This window comes from Caretta caretta, chromosome 3 (genome assembly GCF_965140235.1).
Source record: "Caretta caretta isolate rCarCar2 chromosome 3, rCarCar1.hap1, whole genome shotgun sequence".
Taxonomy (NCBI): domain Eukaryota; kingdom Metazoa; phylum Chordata; order Testudines; family Cheloniidae; genus Caretta; species Caretta caretta.
Window position 1 is genome coordinate 137,118,851 of NC_134208.1, and position 22,126 is coordinate 137,140,976.

General features: G+C 36.9%; 1 protein-coding gene across 19 annotated transcripts in view; it reads left to right on the plus strand.

The window, feature by feature from the left end:
• The window catches only part of RYR2 (ryanodine receptor 2), a 719,935-nt gene that overhangs the window by 586,126 nt on the left and 111,683 nt on the right, over positions 1–22,126 (plus strand). For 11 of the 19 annotated variants that reach the window (XM_075126918.1, XM_075126917.1, XM_075126921.1 and 8 more), the window contains 6 exons: positions 692–788; positions 8,495–8,598; positions 9,336–9,387; positions 9,522–9,575; positions 10,338–10,361; positions 21,082–21,181. In XM_075126918.1, coding sequence (XP_074983019.1) covers positions 692–788; positions 8,495–8,598; positions 9,336–9,387; positions 9,522–9,575; positions 10,338–10,361; positions 21,082–21,181 — 431 coding nt within the window. The remainder of the gene's footprint in view (positions 1–691; positions 789–8,494; positions 8,599–9,335; positions 9,388–9,521; positions 9,576–10,337; positions 10,362–21,081; positions 21,182–22,126) is intronic. The other 8 variants (XM_075126920.1, XM_075126923.1, XM_075126926.1 and 5 more) reach the window with 1 other exon arrangement.

Genomic DNA, 22,126 nt, shown 5'->3' on the forward strand with positions numbered 1-22,126 from the left:
AAATGATTGCTGAAATGAATGAGGGGATTCATAAGATTATTCTGTTGGGTATACGCCGTTGATTCAATTATAAACACAAAAAGTTTGTTTTTGCTTATTATCTTGCAAGTATCTCTGAAATAAAAACATGGTGCGAAATTCACTTTACTCTGCATTGATTTAATTTTACTTATTTTGGAATAAATTAATTTATGATTTTGAATATGCAAGTTTAATCATGAAAATTAAAAATACAGTTAGTTGGCCACCAGTCCAAACAAAAAGTCATTCATGGCTGCTGGTCCCAGCAGTATAGTGTTAAATGAAAATTTTACAGTCAAGATGAAACACACTAATGTAATCCCACAAGATCATCGTCGCTGAAAGGATTGTATTTCTCTATTACTATTTTTAATTGCTTCAAAAGATACTTGAATGATTAGATCTTGGAATAATTTATTAAAATTCTGATGCTAGTTTGTGTAGATGTTTTTAATGCCAGACACTTTTGAATAGGGGACATCATTGAAAATTCTAGGGCAGTCTTAATTAAACAAATGGATATTTTTTGACAGGTCTTACCAGGAAATATTACCCCCCTGTGCAAGTGGTTGTTGTACTCGCTGCACAATTCTCTGAATAAGATGAATTTATACTGAGCAAATCTTCTTTTTATAGATTAATAGTTTTGTTTTAAATATTCTTTTTTTAGGCATCGAGCTGTCAATCTCTTTCTTCAAGGTTACGAAAAGTCTTGGATTGAAACAGAAGAGCATTACTTTGAAGATAAACTGATAGAAGATTTAGCAGTATGTTCTGGGTGCCGGGATAATGGGATTGTAGATTATATTTATTGATAATCATGTATAATGAACAGACAGGTATTTAAGGAAAAAGAACAAAATATAAAACCAGGGTATTAGTATTGGCCCCGACCAGACCTTCCCTTAGGAGCACCCACAGAAGTTGCTTAGGGAAAGGAAATCTATTAGGGAGGGAGAGCTTGAGCCCTGCAGAAAAGGCCATGGTTCCTACTCCAAACCCGTCAGATCCTGGGAGCCATCGGCAAATAGGCTCTGTATTCTTGTCCACTGCTGAGCCTCCTCCCACTCTGTAGGGCCTGGGTGAAGGGCACCAGTCCTGAGGAGATGGCTCAGCCCCATCTTTCACACTGAGGGCCCAATGCAGTGCACACTGAAGTCAGGTATGAGTCGTAACATTTTGTGAAGGGTCCCCTCTATACACAAAGGTAAGGGATTATTAAGAAATAAAATGCTATTATTAAGAAATAAAATGTTTAATTTAATTTTAACTGTTTTGAGTTTATGCTGAGAGAGACTGTGAACTGTTTTGAAAGCAGACAAAGATTGAAACAGAAGAGGGAATACGATCAGTAAATTGCCAAAATGTAAATGAGATTTCTACTAGTAGTAGGCAGGAAAATAGTTTTTTGCCTAAGTTTTAAAAACTAGTTAGTTTTGTTGAAGTCAGTTTTCTGTAGATCCCTTTTTGTGCAATGCATTACATTGTCAGCGTAAAATAAAATGTTCCTGATTAGGTTAGAATTGCAATTCACTGAACAGTGGTTATAAAAAAAGAAAATATTTAACAATGTTCTTGCTTGTCTACAATAATTGTTTACAACAGGCTATTTAAAAATAATCAGTTCAGAATCTAGCTTTCAGCAACTTTATAACAACAAATTAAATTTCTCCACTTTTTGTAATATAGTCATAAGATAACATACAGTTGAAAAGCATATTTTAACAATGATTTTTGTAGATATTGTCTTTAATAGCTTTGAGCAATTCCGAAGATTTCTGAAGATTATCCAGAATTTGAGAAACAGAATATTGCAGAAGTATTGTTAAAAAGAGAAATGAATAGAATAATATAATAAGATATTAACCCCAAAAAAGCCTTAATTTATTACGTGATTAACTATGATTTTGTGAGGATTAGACAGCCAGTCTATTCAGAGTCTAAACACTTATATAACCTCCTGTGCTCAAGTATCACAAATTTAACACTTTAATGTCAGGCATTTCTCTTTCCCTATTTTTTTTTATTGGTAGGATCTATTGTGGTTATGAGAAGCTGGAAAATGACATAAACTAAAGAAAAGGAGTACTTGTGACACCTTCGAGACTAACAGATTTATTTGAGCATAAGCTTTTGTGAGCTACAGCTCACTAATGCATCCAATGAAGTGAGTTGTAGCTCACAAAAGCGTATGCTCAAATAAATTTGTTAGTCTCGAAGGTGCCACAGGTACTCCTTTTCTTTTTGCGGATACAGACTAACATGGCTGGTATTCTGAAACCTGTCATAAACTAAAGAGTAGAAGATGTTAGAGTGATTAGAACATAATTAGACCCTTCTCCATGCATAACTGGTCCTTGCTTCCTCCACCTATGCATAATGTTGGGCCTTTTCTCCCTTGTGTGTATAGTGTTCCGTGACTTGACTGTCTATTTTGGCCTCATGCTGTTAGTTATATTCCCTAGACAGATGATAGCACAGAAGAGTTTGAAAAAATCTTTTTATTACAGATATAACTCTTAATAAATTCACATACACAAAGAGGGTAATGCATTTAATAGCAGCTAGTGCCTCTTTAAAATGATTACAAATGGAAACCTCTAGAAAGAACACTTAAGGAATTGTTCCTGATCTTTGGAAGTAAACAATGGATAAATTATTGTAGTTGTTTTTCGCAATACACACAGCCTAACTGCAGACTGCTCAACTTCTGAACTACTGAACATGCTGTGCCCTGACATCCACTGTTCCTGCAAAATCTTTAAAACTCAAATCCACTTATGTGCAACTAACCTTGCATCCAGGAGAGAGCACAGAAGCACATCTTCTTGGGTGGGGGAGGGGGCTCCTGCTGCAACATTCATTCACTGACCAAGAGAAAGACTGGAAATAGACACCCCCTGGTGATATTTATTTCATGTACGAGTTTATTTCTCTGATATCCACCCCCATGTATTTTCAAAAATTAAAAAAGCAAGGCAAAATGGCCTGGAGAATAGAAGGGGAAAGAAAAAATAACTGTAAGGGCTTGGAAAAAGAAAACACAAAATGTTCATAGATGAATTAACCAAAATATATAACAGAAAGTCTTTACACTCACCCTTGCTGTCAGAACTACTTTGTGACCCCAGAGACATTCCCCAAAATTGCAAGAAGTGACAGTTTTGTGGCAGCAGTGTGTGGGTGTGTATGCAGACATCTGGTACAGTAACTAACTTAAAATAACATGAAAGGCTCTCTCTTCACTATCTAGCCACCTTTCCTCCTCATCTCAGCATGATATGTGTGTATGTTCTGGGAAGATCAAAATAAACTCTGTGCCAGCAGATGGCTAGAAGGCTCACACCAGTATGCCTTTTGGGGAACACAAAGCAGATTGGCTCCTGCAGTGCCCTTTAATAGAGGGCAGCATGCATTCCATCCATGCCAGCTTCTTTCTGCTGCTGGTGTAGGAGGAGGAAGGAACTGTTGAAGTTAGCACCGTAAATTACAATACAGTCTCCCAATCTTAGAAGCTCCTTGCAGGCTCAGGCACCCTGTTCACATGCAGAAGGCCAGCCAAGGGTGTCAGACACTTGCTATAAAAACCAAAGTAATCTGGAAAATTTCTCATGAAAGGAAATCAGTATTTCTACTTTATTTCCTCCAATAATAGAAATGGAATTCACCTTTTCTTGCCCCTTATTCCCTGGCTTCTTAAAATTCCACGGATGGGCCAACATTTTGCTGTTCAAATTGTGATTATTCCAGTCTGACAGAGTTGCCACAACTGCTAAACCCAAAAGAAAAGCACAGCCCTACATTGAAAGGATGACACTAGCAATTTGGCCACAGCTGCATTTTCTCCTCTTGTGAATGTTTCAACATTGTCACATTTTAATGTATGAGGTAATGATATCAGCATCAATACATTTCAGGGTGCCGCTCCCTTCACAAAGAGAAGGACAATGTTGGTTTCAGCCTGAAGTCTCTCACCAGGGTCACGCTGTAGCAAGGAAAAGTTTACTTTTATTGAAAAGTATCACAAAAATAAATTGAGATTTTGAATTTATTTTTTAACATTTTGACTGTGGTGCCCTACTACAAATGGGGGTTTATCTGAAATTAAATCAGATGGCATACCATGCCCTCCTTTTTTTAATTTACTGTTACAAAAAACACTGTTCCTATATTTAATAAAAAGACACAGATCATATATGCACCTGTGTTTATATGGATACACTAGATATTATATGACTTCTGGCAATAAACTATGTTGAGGAACTATTACTGAGTGCAGTTATTTAACAGGAATGATACTGAATCAATTAATGTTAGTGTAACTCAACTTATATTATGTGGCACTTCAATATTTAGAAACACTATAATTTACAATGTTCCCAATTAATTTTTTTCATAGATTCATACGTTTCAAGGCCAGAAAGGACCACTGTGAACATCTAGTCTGAAGTCCTATATAACACAGGCCATAGAACTTCCCTAAAATAATGCCTAGAGTATTTGTTTTGCCCACTTTTGTTAAGTTTGTACAGGTAGTGAATTTTAGATTTAAATAAATATAAATCACAACTTTATTAATTAATACATTGAAAATTAAGAACCCTTGCATTCCAGAAACACCAGAAAATCCATTTGTTCTTGTTGTCATGCTACAGTATAATAATGCAATGAATTCCACTTAACACAGTCATTGGTAAATTTGATCCTACATTTAATTTGTAGTAGGCCTTTGAAATCCAATATCGTGGATTAAAAAATGAACATAACTTCCATTCTTTAGCTTGATCAGTTTTTATAACTTTAGGCAGGTATTTTGGATGATGAAATCATGGGTTATAGAAAGTTGTCATTTAATTAAAGAGAATAAAGTGCCACTATGATGATCAAATATGACTGCAGTTATAATTTGCATTATTCAGACATAATTATCTATTGTAAGCACTGATTTGTATTGTTAAACATTTGTGCACACTCCTGGTCCTGGATAATAACAATGGTGACTTATTTCACTGAAAATGGGCTAATTTAAAGGCATTATGAGACAGGCACTGCCATATTTGACGAGGTAGGAGCCAAACCCACATCCAGTAAGTACTTGGTACAGTTGAATGGGGGGCGAGTTGTGAATGAGCCATTTGTAGCTCACTGATAATTGGCCCAGTTCAATACTGATCCAATCACTCACACAATTTAGAGCAGTATTTGGTCTGCTCTAAACTACACCTGCTAGCTATTGCCCAAATGACTGGTAAACTAGCTGGGGATAACAGGAATGCAGCAGCACCCTAGCCGCAACCTCAATACCAGAAGGGCTAGAAGTGGATAGCCTAGAAGCCATCTCTGTGCCATACGAGTATGGAATCCACAGCTAGCCGTCAAAGCTGGCTTTCCAGCTCCTCTGCGAAGAGACTGGAGCAGATCAGATAATCTCACCCATGATCTTTTAATATTTCAATTTACTCATCTGTAAAACGAATAATGAGGATGACAAAGAAGCAGTGAGGATACGTTTATGAATGCGCATAAGTACTTTGAGTTTCTTGGAGTGAAAATTGACAATTGTTGTTTGTGAATTTAATATGGTGTCCTTTTTCAGGCTTAGCTGCCTTTTCCTGACAGGGTGATTTCCTTTGTCCTTATAATGGAAAGTCATCTGGTATTTTGCCTGAGTAAGATCTTCAGGAACAAATTCACAAAGCAGTTTAGATCTTACATCTCTCTTCCTTTTAGAAAAATAGAATTATCTGTGGGAATTTACAAAGTGTACTTTCTTTTTAAAAAGAAAAGGAGTACTTGTAGCACCTTAGAGACTAACCAATTTGAGCATGAGCTTTCGTGAGCTACAGCTCACTTCATCAGATGTAGCTCACGAAAGCTCATGCTCAAATAAATTGGTTAGTCTCTAAGGTGCTACAAGTACTCCTTTTCTTTTTGCGAATACAGACTAACACGGCTGTTACTCTGAAACCTTTCTTTTTAAAAGCAATTCGGTGAAGTGAAGATTTATACTGCGTGTTCATCTTTTTAATAAAGTTATAGAAAATATAGCTACTAGTAACTCACTATATTATTATGTGAGAAAAATCTCTCTGAGTGAAATTCACCTTTGTGTGTAGGACCAGCACCTATTTTGAGGTCTTAAGTGGTCTCAAGTGATCCTTAAGCTCTTGCTGAAATTCTGCATAGGTGAATTTCAGCTTTAATTTGTAAGTATGGGAAAGTCCCCATTTTCTTTGAAAAGTCGAAAGTGAACAACTGATTCCTTGTGAGTAACTATGAAATACTTTCTAATTACATTTAAATTGCTTATGTATCCTGTGTGTTCTTTGTGACTAAAAACATTTTAAAACTGGATCAGTGTTTGTTTTAAAAATAAGAATGGTTACTGTTCCTTATTCCCCAACTGAATTCATGCTTCACAGTCAGAAAGAGAGGATTAAACATTTATCGAAGGAATAAGGATTTGAAACCATTAGGAAAGAGATAATAAGACAGAAAATATCATAATCATATGATATCATAATGCCATTATATAAATCTACACCTTAAATATGTGTGCAGTTCTGATTGCCCCATCTCAGAAAACAATATTAGAATTGGAAAAGGTACAGAGAAGGACAATAAAAACATTTAAGGATATGAAACTGCTTCTGTGTGAGGAGAAAGTAAACAGATTGGGACTATTCAGCTTGAAAAGAGACACAACTAAGGGTGGATATGATAGAGGTCTATAAATTCATGAATGGTGTGGAGAAAGTGAATAAGGAAGTGTTACTTATTACTTCACATAACACAAGAACCAGGATAACCCAATGAAATTTAATAAGCAGCAGGTTTAAAACAAGCAAAAAGAAGTACTTCTTCACACTTTGTACAGTCAACCTGTGGAACTCATTGCCGGGGATGTTGTAAAAGCCAAAAGTATAATGGGGTTCAAAAAAGATTTACATAAGTTCTTATAAATCTCAGGAGTAGATTAATTATCAGCAGATACCCTCAATAATAAAGACCAAAGGAAGGGAAATGTGAAAGTGTTCATATATAATCAAAGTTGTTTAAAATAGAATTTGCTCTGTTCTGCCCCAATGTGCTACTCACTTCTCTTTGACTTCAATGGGAGTTGCACGTGTATATCTCAGAGTAAAATAGGGTTCCAGTGTATTTTCCTTGAGGATTTCTTTCCTGAAGTTTAAAGCAGGGATTCCCAAACTTTTTCATAATGTGTGCCACTTAACAGAGAGACAATCTTTTGAACACTAATCTCCTTGCAATCATCATATGGCCAACCCCCTCCTACTGTGATCAAATAACATGCCTGTGGCAACAATTGTTGACATGGAATATTAATCTCAGCTTTGCATTGGGCATATTTTTATCTGTAATTTAATGTATTTGAGCAGGTGGAAACAAGGAGGATCCAGCACTATGTGCTTAGGCAGTTCTCCTTGAACCACCACCAAGTGTTCTCTGGAACACTGATGGTCAACATATTACAGTTTTGGGGACCCCTGGTTTGCAGACTGAAACTATCTGAAGTACTATGCTGGCAAATTGAAAGTTGGCTTTCTCCTAATTCATGGAGGGCCATAAAACCAGGTTAAATATTATGCTTTGAAGATACTTTCAAATCCAAACCTTCAGGGGCTGCTCTGGTAACTGCCACTTTATTAATAATTGTTAAAAGAAAAGTCAGCCCTAGCTAGAGGAGTGTAAACCTAAAAGAAAAAATTACCAACCAGACAAAGATGCCCTTTTCTAAGCATGTAAAAACTTGGGCCAATGTAGAGCTTTAAAGCGAGGAGAAGAAAAATCTACATTAACAGTAAAAATGTGGACTAGTCAAAGGATCCACCATTGCCAACTTGAAGAGTGTTATTGGTAGACATGAAATCACCCATCTTAAAATGATGGGGAGGCCTGCAAGTTTAGGTTACAGCCCCTCCCCCACTGCACAATGCATCAGGCTCTTTAGGGAGCAAGAAGCAGCATGGTTGGCAGGTCACAATAATCACCATAAAGTAGTAGGAACAAGGAAAAATTCTTCACTCTGCTGAGGCAGGCGGTTACAGTAAGGTAGAGCAGATAGTTAGTGCCTTGTCAGCCTTAGGGTGGTAGCCCATACTGTGTTCAGGCTACCCCCCAACTTAATCCTGAAAACAGCAGTGGCAGGGTTTGGGGTGGTATCCAGGAAAGGGGGGGGTAGCTTTTATGAGGAATGGGGTGATCCAGGGCTGTGGACTTTCATGGTTTGAGTGTGTTCAGGATCCTAGCCTACCTGTTCCCAAAGGTACTCCATGGAGCTGGACTTTTAAATCCTCGCTATCTAGGACAGGTTCAGTTCATGTATTCAAAGAGCCCAAATGATATGTATTATTATAGTATATCTAATACGACTTTCACAGTCTGACAGATTTCACAACAAATAACTTAGAATGCACATATTTTTTTCTATTCCAATTTTCTTTCTCCACAGAAACCTGGAGCGGAGCCACCAGAGGAGGATGAAGGCATTAAAAGAGTTGATCCGCTGCATCAGCTTATTCTGCTTTTCAGTCGAACAGCCTTAACTGAAAAATGGTAAGGTTGGTGTGAGGGGCTGTGAAATTTTTGCAAAATTTCTAGCTGCTTCCATTTTTTAAATTGCATCTCTTTGCCATGCAATATGTCACATATTCAAAGTGCTAAGCAAGCACTGACAGATTTGCATGTGACCGCACATGTGAGACCTGATTCTTTATTATATTGCCAGAGAGGCCTTACCATAACTGAGAAGCGGGTACATACAATTTTCTGCAAACAAACAGATATGCCTACAAATGTCAATGTCACATTTATGGTTGCTGTTGAAAATCTGTCCCGTGGTGTCTTCAGTAATGTCTGTATTCCACATTGAAAGGGATACCCACAGCTTGAAAATTATGTTATCTGAAAATGCTGGATTTACAATATAGCTAGAAGTAACTCCTCACAATCCTACAACTAAAGAAGTTAGAAAAAAAATTGTGTTTTCAGTTTGTTCAGCTCTATTTGTGTAGTCAATTTCACTGTTCAGCCTGTATTAGTTTATTAGTTCATTCTTTTCCTGAAAAAACCCTTATAATTAACAAGAGAGTAGAAATACCCTTATAAAAAATTAAAGGAGGTTAAAAACAAAAATCAGGACACCCTATTTAAAAGGTGTGCTCTTGGAAACTAGAATTATTTAAAAATGTTCAATTTTCTGGTCCTCTTCTGAATATTTGAGGTTTTCAATTGTTTATGGAGATGCTGTATTACATTGATGGTTACAGTGTTTCTTCCCTTCTATTCCCTAGCAAACTGGAGGAAGATTACTTGTATATGGCATATGCTGACATTATGGCAAAGGTAACTTTTTCCCCATCTTTTGCATTTACCTTTTAATAAGAGAATGTAAGGGAGATTGAAAGAGTTTTGGTGGCCATGTTTTTTTTTTTAAAGCAAACTTTATTTGTGAATGTTTTGTTTTTACATGGTCTCAGAGCTGTCATGATGAAGAGGATGATGATGGTGAAGAAGAAGTGAAGAGTTTTGAAGTAAGTTTGAAGTCCTCTTTTTTGTTTCTTGTTTCATATTATACATTATTCCATAGCTTCTAACTGACATTTATGTTTCTTGCTTCATGGCTTCCTGCAACTTATTATGTAAATGAACTGCATGTCACAAGATGGATTAACAAATATGAGTAATCAGATTCATAGGAGTAAAACAGAAGGAGAAAAGATAGTGTTACATAATTATATACATACAAGCACACACACACATTTTATATATATATATATATTGATGAGTGAACCTTAAAAGAGTCCATTTGGACAAACATGTAACAGTTCAATTGCTATCCTGAACCACAAATCATTCTGAAACTCTGATGAGAACTGTCTGACAAGATTTTCAATGGTGACTGAGTTTGGATGGGTAAGAAATATTGAAAGAATAGTGTTTATTGCAATAATATCATATATATATAGTAGCAGTAATTAGTACATTATTTGCATCTCTGTTTATAGAGCAATGTTAAGAAAAGGTCAATATTTATCCACAGGTAGCATGTTATTTCCGATGTTTAGAATAGGAAGTAACTGCACTAACTCAGACACTACTCTACGTTTACTGTAGATTAATGTTGACTTTGTAATCGTGATTACTATATGAGGGGGTACATGGTCTTGTGACTAAAGCACAGAAATGAGAGACAGGAGATCTGCATATGTGTTTGATCAATCACTTATCTGCAAAATATTTCTGGATATTTTTTCTTACTGCTATTTCACTTCTTGTCCTCACCCTTCCTTAAGGTCACAGGATCACAACGCAGCAAGGTAAAAAAAAAAAGTGTGTGTATTTGTCTGGGTCTAATTTTGTGACTTTTAGCTTTTAGATCCAACATCTTGGATAAGTTCATGTAAAAGGTCTAAAATATTTCTAACTATTTTCAGCTTTCGCATAACTTATCTTCACAGCACCCTTCATTTTGAACAAAAATGTATTCATCTTAAAACTTCAAGGATTGATTAATATGAAACTTTTTGACCCCATTAAATACAAAAACATTTTTCCCTTCTAGGGAAAATGGAATGACCTTTGACTTATTTTTTATTTTTTTCATAATTATCTTAATCTTCTTGCCAATGGTACTTTTAAAAAAATGATTGCTGGCATTATTCCAAGAAATGTCAGTTTCCTTCTTTTCCAGTTATCACTCTTTAATTTCTATAGTTGAAACTGTTCTTCTTCAGATCGGAAGGGAATACTGTCATACTTTTGCTTTCTTTTAACAAGCCAACTTTGTGTGGCATCACATTAATCCAGGATTCATCCAACAAAGTCGTCGTTCCAATGTTCACAGCCTAATATCAAGTGTGTTACCTTTTCTGCAATTTAAATTCTTTGGAGTGAATTGACACTTTTTCCGAATTCTTCACTAATTGAAAGATCTAAATATAGAATTGTAGATTAAGTGACTGTTGGTCATTTAATCTAAAATATTTGTAACATGTTCAATGAAAATGGTTGGTGGTTGTTATCTTTCATTATGGGGCACCAGGTAGAAACTCTATAGTTAGGGTTGCAATCTAAAATGAGCTTAAAACGGGGCATTTATTTCTGTTTTTCTCAAAAAGTGTGTAGCCAGGTGGTGTGCAACTTCACATAGAGTTAGTTTTTATGCTCATTGAATTTCCTACATAGGCTTTGTATGATTTCTCTTCATACATTTTTAACAGAAGACTTTGTATTTCAGCTCCAGCTGAAGTTTTTGCTTGGCAGTCTTACTTTTCATTGTTGACTGAAATCTGTTTAAAAAAACTTTGTCTATCTACAAAAAACTTGCTAGATTGGTGTGTCCAGGGTAGATCTAGAGTAAGAGGTAATTTGATTGTTGGATTTAGGGCCATTTTTAATTGCTGTTTTCCTGATAACTTCAAGTTTATGCACGGTGCATACAAATCTGATGGTTGATTGGGACTAGGAATGCACATGACTGATGGTTGGGCTCCTGGCAGCAGGCACAGGACTCCAGCCACATGATGGGACTGAGAGCACATACAACCTGCTCCATCGGGAGTTATGTTTTTCTGTCAGATTTTATCTTACAAAAGAGGGAGTTTCTTGTGCAGCTGCTAATACATGAAAGTTTATTCATAGGTGCTGACAGATAAAATATACTCCATGATCAGCTGCATTTCTTCCTCCCACAAGTCTGCACACTTTTGTCTAATCGCCACTAAATAAAGCATTAAAAAAGCCTAGGAAACTAATACACAAAAAACATTGTGTGGAAGCAGGTGCAGTTGATCCACCTACAGCATGCATGACACAAACCCACAAAAGCAAGGAAACAATAAATTCTAAAATACCCACACTCCTTTCCTGCAGGATAAGAGGAAATGTTAAGGCTTAGAAATACAGTTGTCTGATTAGGATCCCAATGTTGAATGCCGTCCACTGATTCCATGTTCTGTGGGTCTGGAAAAATAGTGACAGTACAATGTGGTTGATGTTCAACTCTCTGCAATTCCTTCTCAATCAGAACCTCAGAAGGGTCATTCTTTGACACAGCTTTAAGTCAAGGGACATGGTCAGCCCATGTCCTGTGCAGTTTACTCTTGCTTTTTGGCACGAATAATCTATATTGGGGCCTCTGTATGAGCAGCACACAGGTCAGAATATAAACCCGCAGTAATGATGTTCAGGCCTTAGTAAGTGCCTGTTTGCACCCCAGTGCAATATTGGCATGCAGACTTCTTGCATTTGCTCCCTTGGAATTTATTTTTCATTAGTAAGATTTCGTTAATAGAATGTGAGTGATTTTTGGCCAACAGAGCAAGATGCAGAAATATGCAGAAAACTTGCCTGTTAAGGGCTGTAAAAAGGTGGGGAACTAATAGCCAAATTCTGCCTTCCCATGTTGCATGATGAACTTCCATTTACTTCAGTGTGAGCCCAGTATGTATATCTGGAGGAGAATTTGTTTCACTTGTTGATTATCTTGATAGCTGAAGGAGACATTATCCTGAGACTTTTGTATGGCATTTTAAGAAGAGGTTCTCTCTCAAATTTATTTTATGTAACTAAGGTTCGTCCCATTGAAATGATCCACACATTGAATTTGATTTCTTGCCAGAGGCTTTGTATATAGAAATTAAGGTACTTAGACACCCCCAGTTGTCACTTCTATTATCTAGTCAATTTTATTTTTCTAAAATCTCTCATTTTGGTTCAGTGATTTATTCATCAGTTTTACACACATTCTAGGTACAACCCTATTACAAATAAAGTCTGCACACACTTTATAGAGTCAAACTCGCCAAATCCCAGGGACTTGACTTTATCAACAAAGAAACTAATATCAACATAACACAAATTCCAGCTCAAGATTCCCCTCTATGTTTAGGAGTTTCAAGGTTTTTTTATGATGGACCTCTTTATACCAAATTCTAGAGTGAAATGGATCTGTGCAAACAACCAATATTTCCTTGAAGAAAATATAGTGTGGCAAATTTGTAATTTGTTGCAAGAGATTTGAATTTCTGAGCAAAGTTGTGTTCACTGACAGAAATGGTGAAATGTCACCCTACAAATCCTATATAAATCTAGAGCCAAAAATCTGCTACTAAATATTCACATCTTCTCTTACGGTCAAAGGGAGAATGCAGAATTTGCCATTCTGAGTCTGCATGAAACATTTTTGAAGAGACAAATGGATACATTTGTTGCATAGCTTTATGCACAGCTTAATCCTTAAGTTGTTCTGAACGAAGGACCCCATACTGGCACTTAGAAAAAAACTCCTGAAGCCAATGGATATTTTGCCTGTATAACAAATGCAAGATCAAGCTGACAAAAAAGACCAAAAGTTTTACTCTGTCATAGCCCAATCCCCCGACCCTAGCAACATGCTGGTGGGGGCGGTGCGGGGGCGAAGGAGTACTAGGGGAGGAGATCCTTTTGTCATAGGCTAGACAGCATTAGTGGAGCTACTCCAAAGCTGATACTGAGGCCTGTTGTTGTTGCTGTTTGTCTGCTGCATGTTGTCTGGAGCAACAGATAGTGAATATGCAAAATTCACCAATCCTGACCACCTCATGTCACTGAGTGAGGGGACATGGAGTGATCCCCTGTGAAGCTGGGCTGCATGGGGCATTGGTGGTTCAAACCTTCTATATGGGCTCTCAAATCCTATACTGCAGCACTTAGGAACCAAACTGGTTCTGGCTAAGCCCTCAGTGGTCAAAGAGAAGAGGACAATTTTGCCCCTCCATGATGGTGCAAACAAACATGCCACGATAATCAAGTGATGAGTTTGGTAACTTCCTTATTTGTCCCCTAATTATTTTTAACAGAGTAGTTACGTAATTATCTTACTGAGCATATCCCAACTTGCTGAGCATCTCCCAGCCTGGAAGGAGAGTTTGAGATATTAACCATTTCAAATTACCGCGGACTCAGATGTGCTAAATAGGTTCCCAACTTGGATTGTAAAAATCTTTTAATTTCACTGGACTGTTTTAATAATACAGATGCAAAAAACATAATTTGCAACTATTTCAAAGATGTCACTCTCCCCTTCCACCCCATGGTGTAAATAAAGAGATTAATTGAAATAATGTATAACTCTATAGGTTATTTAAGGGAATTTATCTTTTCAGTATTTTAGGAAAAAAATATTGGAACACAGAAGACATAGCTTTGCAAGCTTGCTAGCCAAGTGTGTTTCTTTTCAGAGCATGCTTGTAATCTTGTACATTCCTATCTATTTGAATAGGAATGAGTGTTTTGAGTGATCTCATTTGACCAACACTGCAAGTATAACACTGCTACAACATTGCAAACCAGTATATGGATGCAGGAAACATGAAACAAAACAATATCAATGTAAGTCTATGGGGATGAGGTTGCAATGGCATGGCAATGCTAATGTCAAAATGAAAGCAATAAAGATGTTGAGGCAAGTCTACGTGGAGACAATTCAGTCCCATTTTGCTGTAATAAGTGTGCAGTGGGAGTCTTAACTCTGAATTTCTTTGTTCCTGTAGATTTTTACCTCTGCTTTAATGCTCACTGAATTCAGAGTAGTATTTTGTTTAATATTATGTTGTCTTTGTTAAATTACAAGTATCTACACACACACACACACACATATATATGTGTGTGTGTGTGTGTGTGTGTATATATATATATATATATATATATAATATAGATGTAACATCGTGCAATAAAAATGTTTTCCGTTTAACTGTTCAAAATCCAGAAATGCAAACAATTAGATTGATTATGCAACCCTAATTCCGCCCTCAGGTGCATTCCTATACAACCTATAAATACATGGTCACATACTATTTCTCAAAATCTAACTATATAATATCATATAAAAATTTTCTATCAATGCATTTATTGTGGGATAGGATCAACAGAGCCAATGACACTAGTAACACACTAAGTACTGCTGGTTGATGCTTGTCAACACACATCTTAAAAACATATAACTTTTTAACACACAATAATTGGCACTGTAGTATCTTTCCTTTCTCTACTATATACAAAGAAGTATTATCTTTCTTCTGCTATTTTAGGTGCAAAATTTAAAAATTCAGGAGTAGAAAGTTCAACCCAATTTTCTTCCTTTTTCAAAATATCCTATGACCGAATGTTATTTTTCATTTTCTCCCTTCTCATCTCCTTGCAACTACCACAGATTAAGACCCAGGAAATCAAGCACGTAGGCATTCTCAGCACGCCTGGTAAAAGTAGCCATAAATGGCTTGACTAGCCACGTTTTCATTGTATCATTAATATTTGTTGAGTATCAGCATGTGTGGCAAAAAATAGAAAGGAAGACCTGGTTGTGCTCCAAGAAGCTTATAAGAATGGTCTTAGTAACCTTAAAGAGTTTTCTCCACTTTACACATATAACTCTATCTTTCCTTGCCATATACATACGGTCCTGATAACTGAATTGTTCACAAATCATATGTTTACAGTACCCAATCCCCTACCACATTTATACTGTATACAGTGCACCAGATCAAACTAAAAATCCCAAAGGAACATCTTCAAAGTTTGAGGCAGTCACCGATCCACAAATAATGCATGTACCAATATTTTGAAACTTGCATGTTTAGTGACATTCCCCACACCCCGCAGTTCTATCAAGATTTTGACATCATGGAGCGGTTGCCAATAATTTGTCTTTCTGGGGAGAAAAGATGGAAAGAATTTAAACAGAAGAAACAAAGTATAAAAAAGAGAGCTTTGCAAGTAGAGGAGGAAATCATTTTTTATAATTGCAGAGAATTTTTTTATTATGAATTTTGCTTTCAAGATGAATCTACTGTACTTTAATGATACATGTACCTGCCTGTAGGTGCTAATTAGATAGTTTCTGAATTTGCTTTTACCTCCCTCATTCTCATTCTTTGTCATCTGTGCTTTGAAAAATTCCTTTTGTGTTATGTTATTTTGTATAATGCTAGCAGGACTCCAGTGTAGAAAAGATGTTTCAACTCAGCTGGGTATTATCCCAGTAATGCACTTTTAACCAGAAGAAAAGCTAAATCTGGTGGGACCAGACTTCCAGCAGCAAGAGATTGCAATACTTAAATTATTTTTGTCAAGCAGAATGGGAAAAGTTTATTTTATCTCACACATGCGTGCACACACACACTTCTGAAGCCTACATTTTAAGCTTTGAGTAGTCACTGTGTTACAGTCCATTTACTTTCCCTATGTATATTTCAACATGTGTAATTTAGGATTAAAAACAGACTTACTCCAGAGAACATAATGTAGAATGAAGCAAATTTAAAGGTTTAACATAAAGACTTTTTTAAGACCCCATGCATAGCAACCCCTGACATAAATGAACATTTTGCTTGTGTAAGAACTGCAATGGGATTTATTCTCTGCGTTAGCTTGTCTACACCATACAAGATGGAGGAGACCTTTACTGCTGTAGGACAGAGGAGATCTTGGAAAGCAGATAACTGAGGATAAATTAAAGGAGATATGATCATTGCAGAATGAGCTTAAAGTAACTGTTTCTTTTCCTTTTTATCTTCTCTCAGGTTATTCTGTTTTAATCTTCATTTATGTATTTCAGTTATTTCAGACTTTCAGAACATGTTCATAACTTTTTATATAAGTATTATAGATTTATTGGTACTTAGCTCCTGCTACTATAACAAAATCCCTAGTTGGCTATCTCTAGGACTTGAAGCTAGGCCTCTGGATCTAATAGCACAAGTGTCAACTGCTTGAGCTAACGGGCCAGATCCATGAGCTCAAAGGCAGTAGTACTCCATGAGTAGTAGACTCAAACCTTCCTATGCGAGATAGCTACTAGAAAGAGACAAAGAGCCATGCTGTGTTAGTATATAATATTCCAGAGCTCCACTCTTGTCAGTTCCTGCTCACGCGTAATATCACCTGGCTCCCTACAGTACCTTCCTGCTTGAATATTTCAAGTTAAAATTTTACCACACCCATGTTAGCCAAATATGAAAGTTTGGTCCAAATTAATCCCAGGTATGACCCCAGCTCTTTGATTTGAAAGACCTATGAGGCTTTATAGATTTACTTACAAAAAAACCTGCATCAAATCCAATTTGCTCTTCAGTCCCTTGATAACAACTACAAAGAATTAGGCTTAAGCAGTCATAGAATCATAGAATATCAGGGTTGGAAGGGACCTCAGGGCCAAGCTCCCATTTTTGTCCCAGATCCCTAAACAGCCCCCTAAAGGATTGAACTTACAACCTTGGGTTTAGCAGGCCAATGCTCAAACCACTGAGCTATCCCTCCCCCCATAGAACTACTAAAAAATAAATTACACTTTATGCAGAGAGAGAAGCGTAAGTATATCTTCCTGTCGGGTTCAGTCAACTACACTATCATTTAAAATGAATGTCTTATGCCTCCTGAAGAAAGTAAAATTGTAAAGCCCTTAGAAACCCACAAGTTGCTGTAAACAACATAACATCTATCACAGTCTTTCCTCTCAGATAATAGGTAAGTAACCAGAGAAATTATGGAATTTTTCAAGACCATTTGTCAGTATGCAGTGCTGGTGGCTTGAAAGAAGACTACTGAAAATGGGAAAGTTAATAAACCATGAACTAGGAATTTCAGTCACATCTGTGGTCCTTGGAAAAGAGACTGAAACCAAAATGAAATGAAAATAGAATCCAGACCTCTTACCTTGGGTCTGCTGATTGTCTGCTGATTGCACAGATTCCGGAGGCGCTTATCCTACAATGACCAATACCACTACTAAGAGGGAAAGTCAAATAAAAGTAACATTCTTGGTAATAGTCTCCCATTCTAATAATTCTGGTCAATCTCCTTTTCAGCAGGGACCTAGAACTCATACTCTAAAACCAGCCTGTCCCAAAGCATTTGCAGGTAGCCGCTTTTCTTACAGACTAATTGCATGTGCCACATCCTAATTTTGAAATCTTTGACAACAGTGGCCTTTAAACAAGACTCCTTTCTTCTAGCATCCAACTCGGTGAATAAAATATAGTTCCTCCATTAGGAATCCAAAATCACTAGCTACGTCACAAAAGAGCAAACTCCTCTTGATATTATCTTAGTCTTCTGAATATCTATAGTCCACAGTACAAGAAAGAAACAAGCCAAGCATGCAATACAAAGAAATGAGCAAGTAACATCATAAATCTTGGTCATATGCTTACCCACAAAAAATATTTATAGGCATGTAAACTTTAGACAATACAAATGGTCTTCCTGTAGTGGAGAGTTGGTGGTTAACATTAAAAATGTCAACATTTCTCAGCAATTACAAACCTGTAATATTTTGATGTACTGTAATTATTACATATTCTAAGATATATTATACTTTTATCTATCAGATACCACTGTAGCATAACCATAAGTAAATTAATTTTTAGTTGTGATACAAATACAGGGCAGATTTAGCATCTGCCTTTGCCATGTGGTTGCTTTTTACCTATTAAAATTTTGAGAATAAAACAGAAAAAATGTCTAAGTTTTGAACAGACTCTACTTCTGATGAAGATAATGATGAAGAAGACTCCTAGCTCATGCACAGCTTTGCTGGGGAAAGCCTTCAGGGTGAAAATCCACATATGTACACTTCTCAGTGTTCATATTCATTTATATGATATAAATTAAGATCACACAAGAAATAACTGATTTTTTTTAGTGTCAGAGTTTTAAAAATATCCTCTCTGTGAAATGTTTAATTTTTTTATTATCCCAAACTTTTCTTTTAGCATGATTTTTTGTGTGTGGTTGTGATGGTGTGATGAATGAGGTCAAATTAATTCACTAAGCTAACACCTTCTCAAGATTCCTTCAGATCAGCTTGAGTGAACACAATTAAATACAACTGCCAGCCTTATAGCTGCCTCAGTAGTAGCAACTGTATCTAGGAATGTGGACACCTCAGAGAAGTGATAATACCTGAACAGGACACCTAGTGGTCTGGCATATTTTTGTACTCCTGGCAGGTTGCCTTCTCTCCTGAGCCCATGTACACACTTGCTCCTTCATTTTTTAGAGAAAGGTGCACCAGAAAATATAGCCAGACTGAGAGGGGAAATGTGAGTTTTAGAAGCTCTTATCCAAGGACTGATCGTCTTCATATCTTGTTTTTGCTGAACCACTCTGCCATTGGCAACTATCTATATGTCTGAGTTTCCCAGAGCGGGATACAAAAACCCATGAAGTTCCTTTCTCTCCAGCCTGGTTTTAAACCCTTTTGACCAGGCATCTTCCCGCCTCTCTTTTGTTGTGCAACTGCAGGCATCATACTTACCCATTCTCTTGGTCTGTAGATGATGGAGGTAGAGCTCCATGTTACTGTGCTTTCCTCATCCGGCTACCAACGAAAGGTCCTTTCATAATAAACCTAGGACTGAAGACAAAAGTAAATAAGTGACTCTTGCAATGGAAGAGAGAGAAAAGATTGTTGGGTCTAAAAATAAACAAAGGAAAATGTAAAGAAAAATCAAATGTTAATCGATTTTCCATGACCTCTGAAGCGGATGAAAATATTTTGTTGCAGCTTTATTGAAACTGTGTTGTAATGATTATTTGGTTTTGTATAATGATTATTTGGTTGTGTGTACGTGTATGGTTTTGTTCTGTTTTTTAATTCACAGGAAGAGGTTTAAACATGAAGGCAAACCTTTCAGACGTTAGCATGGCTGCACATGAAGCAAAGCTGCCATATTTCTTTTTCTTTTCTGTGCCTCCATTTCGACTTATTACATAATTTAAGGGAAAAGTTTAACCACAGGAGCTCTAACTGTAGTATGAAAAAAAAAACTTGATGAATTTTGTTTCCGCAGCACGATATTATCAAAGATTTAAGAAACAAATTTGCCAGCCCCAGCGAGAACTCTCTGGTAACAGCATAAATGTCTGTGTTGGTTTGCTTTTGATTTTAAAGTTTCTTTTTTCATTCATTTGAACCCATTTTATTTTTTACCTCTTTTTAGTTTTTATTTTTCATGGTCTGTATCTAGCAAGCCTTCATTTTTTAAACCTCTTCCATCTTCCAGTGTCTATTTTCTGTACTTTGGATGGAAAGTTTATGGCAGCAAAGCTGTCACTCTGGCTACCTCTGCTGCAGCTGTTCCTGCTCTTAGGTCATATGTGTTTTGGCCGTTGTGTTTTTGGGCATGATACTAATTGATGGTGTCATGCCCCATTGACTACGCTTTTCTACCACGCCATCCGATGGACTCGTAGTCATAGGGCTCTATGCAACTTCCATTTTGCAACTTACGCTGCTTAGTCATTTTCAATTCTCCAGCAACCTTCAGTTATCCTTGTGAAAGCTCATACCCACCTGGAATTAGCTGTGCCTCTATGTTTTCTCTTTATGTTTTCAGTAGTTTAAATAATGAAGAGCAAACTTCAGCCATTGCTCAAGCAGCACCATGCAGTATTGTTTGTTGCCACCAGAGAATGCAAAATATAAAGGCACAATGTATTCTGTCTTATATCCTTTTGGGATATGTTGTGGGTTAGGGAAATCTATCTCGTATTATAAGTCAGCATCTTACTTGAAATATACAACTCTGCCTATTATTCTTTCTTGAACAAATTTTCCCAGATGAATGAAGCTCCCGATGAAGCTATTCTATCATTCAGGGACAACTTGCACATCAAGAGCCATGTGCTGAGCAGTATCAAGTTATGGTCATGCTGTAGAAGATTATTAAGAGAGTATAAAGTGTTGCACAAAACATAGCACAGAAGTGCAAGTTTGATACATGCAGTACATATATACTGTGAATATGGGCTTTGAACTAACCAAATGATTTACAATTGAGAGAACTCCTTCCCGATAAACAAAGGACTAAAAGGATAAAAAGAAAAACACAGAGGGAAGTATTGAACATGTTAAATATTTGTTCAGTAGCATTGTGTGTGCGTTGAATAGGTCTATGATGTTGCATTAGAGCCCATATACTAAGAGATAACAAAATATCTTTGGCGAGCTGATGGTCATTGAAGTCCTCAACTTAAATGATTGGCATTTCTGTTCAGGAAAAAGAAATGGAAAAACAGAAGCTTCTGTACCAGCAAGCAAGACTGCATGATCGGGGTGCTGCAGAGATGGTGCTTCAAACAATCAGCGCCAGCAAAGGTAAAGACCTACCGCTTATGTACATATACAATCTTTGGGATTATTTTTTGAAGATTTGTTGGCTCTAGAACTTGCTCCTTGTAATTATTGGTGGCTACACCTTAAATTAGGTTCATTTTCAAATAAATACCCCAAATTTAGGTGATGATTAGAAGTTGATTCTGCAAAAGTTTGCTGAAAAACAATCACAAGAAATTTTCTTGTGGTATTTTTGTATTCCTGGCCCTGGCTGGAGCCCAGATGATGTAGAAATGAGTGAAAGATGGTGGGGAGGTCATTGATGTGCACTGGGAATGTGTAATGACAAAGTGAGGCTCCAGAATTACCGGGATTTATATGTCTGTGCACTTAGCACAGGCTCTGATTTTTTTCTGAACAAGTTCACCCATGCCCGTTTATAATCAGTTCATCCCCTGCCTCGTCGATATCCTTTCACTGTATATTGCTAAGAAGTATAACTTTTTAGGCTTCTGTTCATCAGGCCTACAGGTGCAGTTTGGGAGGGAGTAGGGGGGTGTTGCCCACCCCCAAAACGGCAAGCCTCAGGCAGGTGCGGAATTTGCCCTTCCATGCATGGCCCTATTGGCTGACTGGAGCTGTCTCACCAAATATAGAAGTCAAACTACACCTATGATTAGGCCCCTTCTTTCACCAATCATTTCTCCTTGTCATCTACCTTTCTGTGCTGTGTCTACTGCACTATTACTTAAACAACTCTCTCCTTCATAAGCAAAACTAACCAACTTTCCTCTAGCTACTATATTTAAATTCTTCACCGCACAGTTAGTCCTTGAGGAAGTATCAAAGTTTTGTCTATGTGGGCATACAGTAAGAACGCATTGTTAAACTGAAAAGGCAGTTTTAAATTATGCATCCAACCTCAGAACCAGCTGCTCAAGGCTGTCATGACTGAAGAGTAATTTATATTCTTTGATGACAATTCTT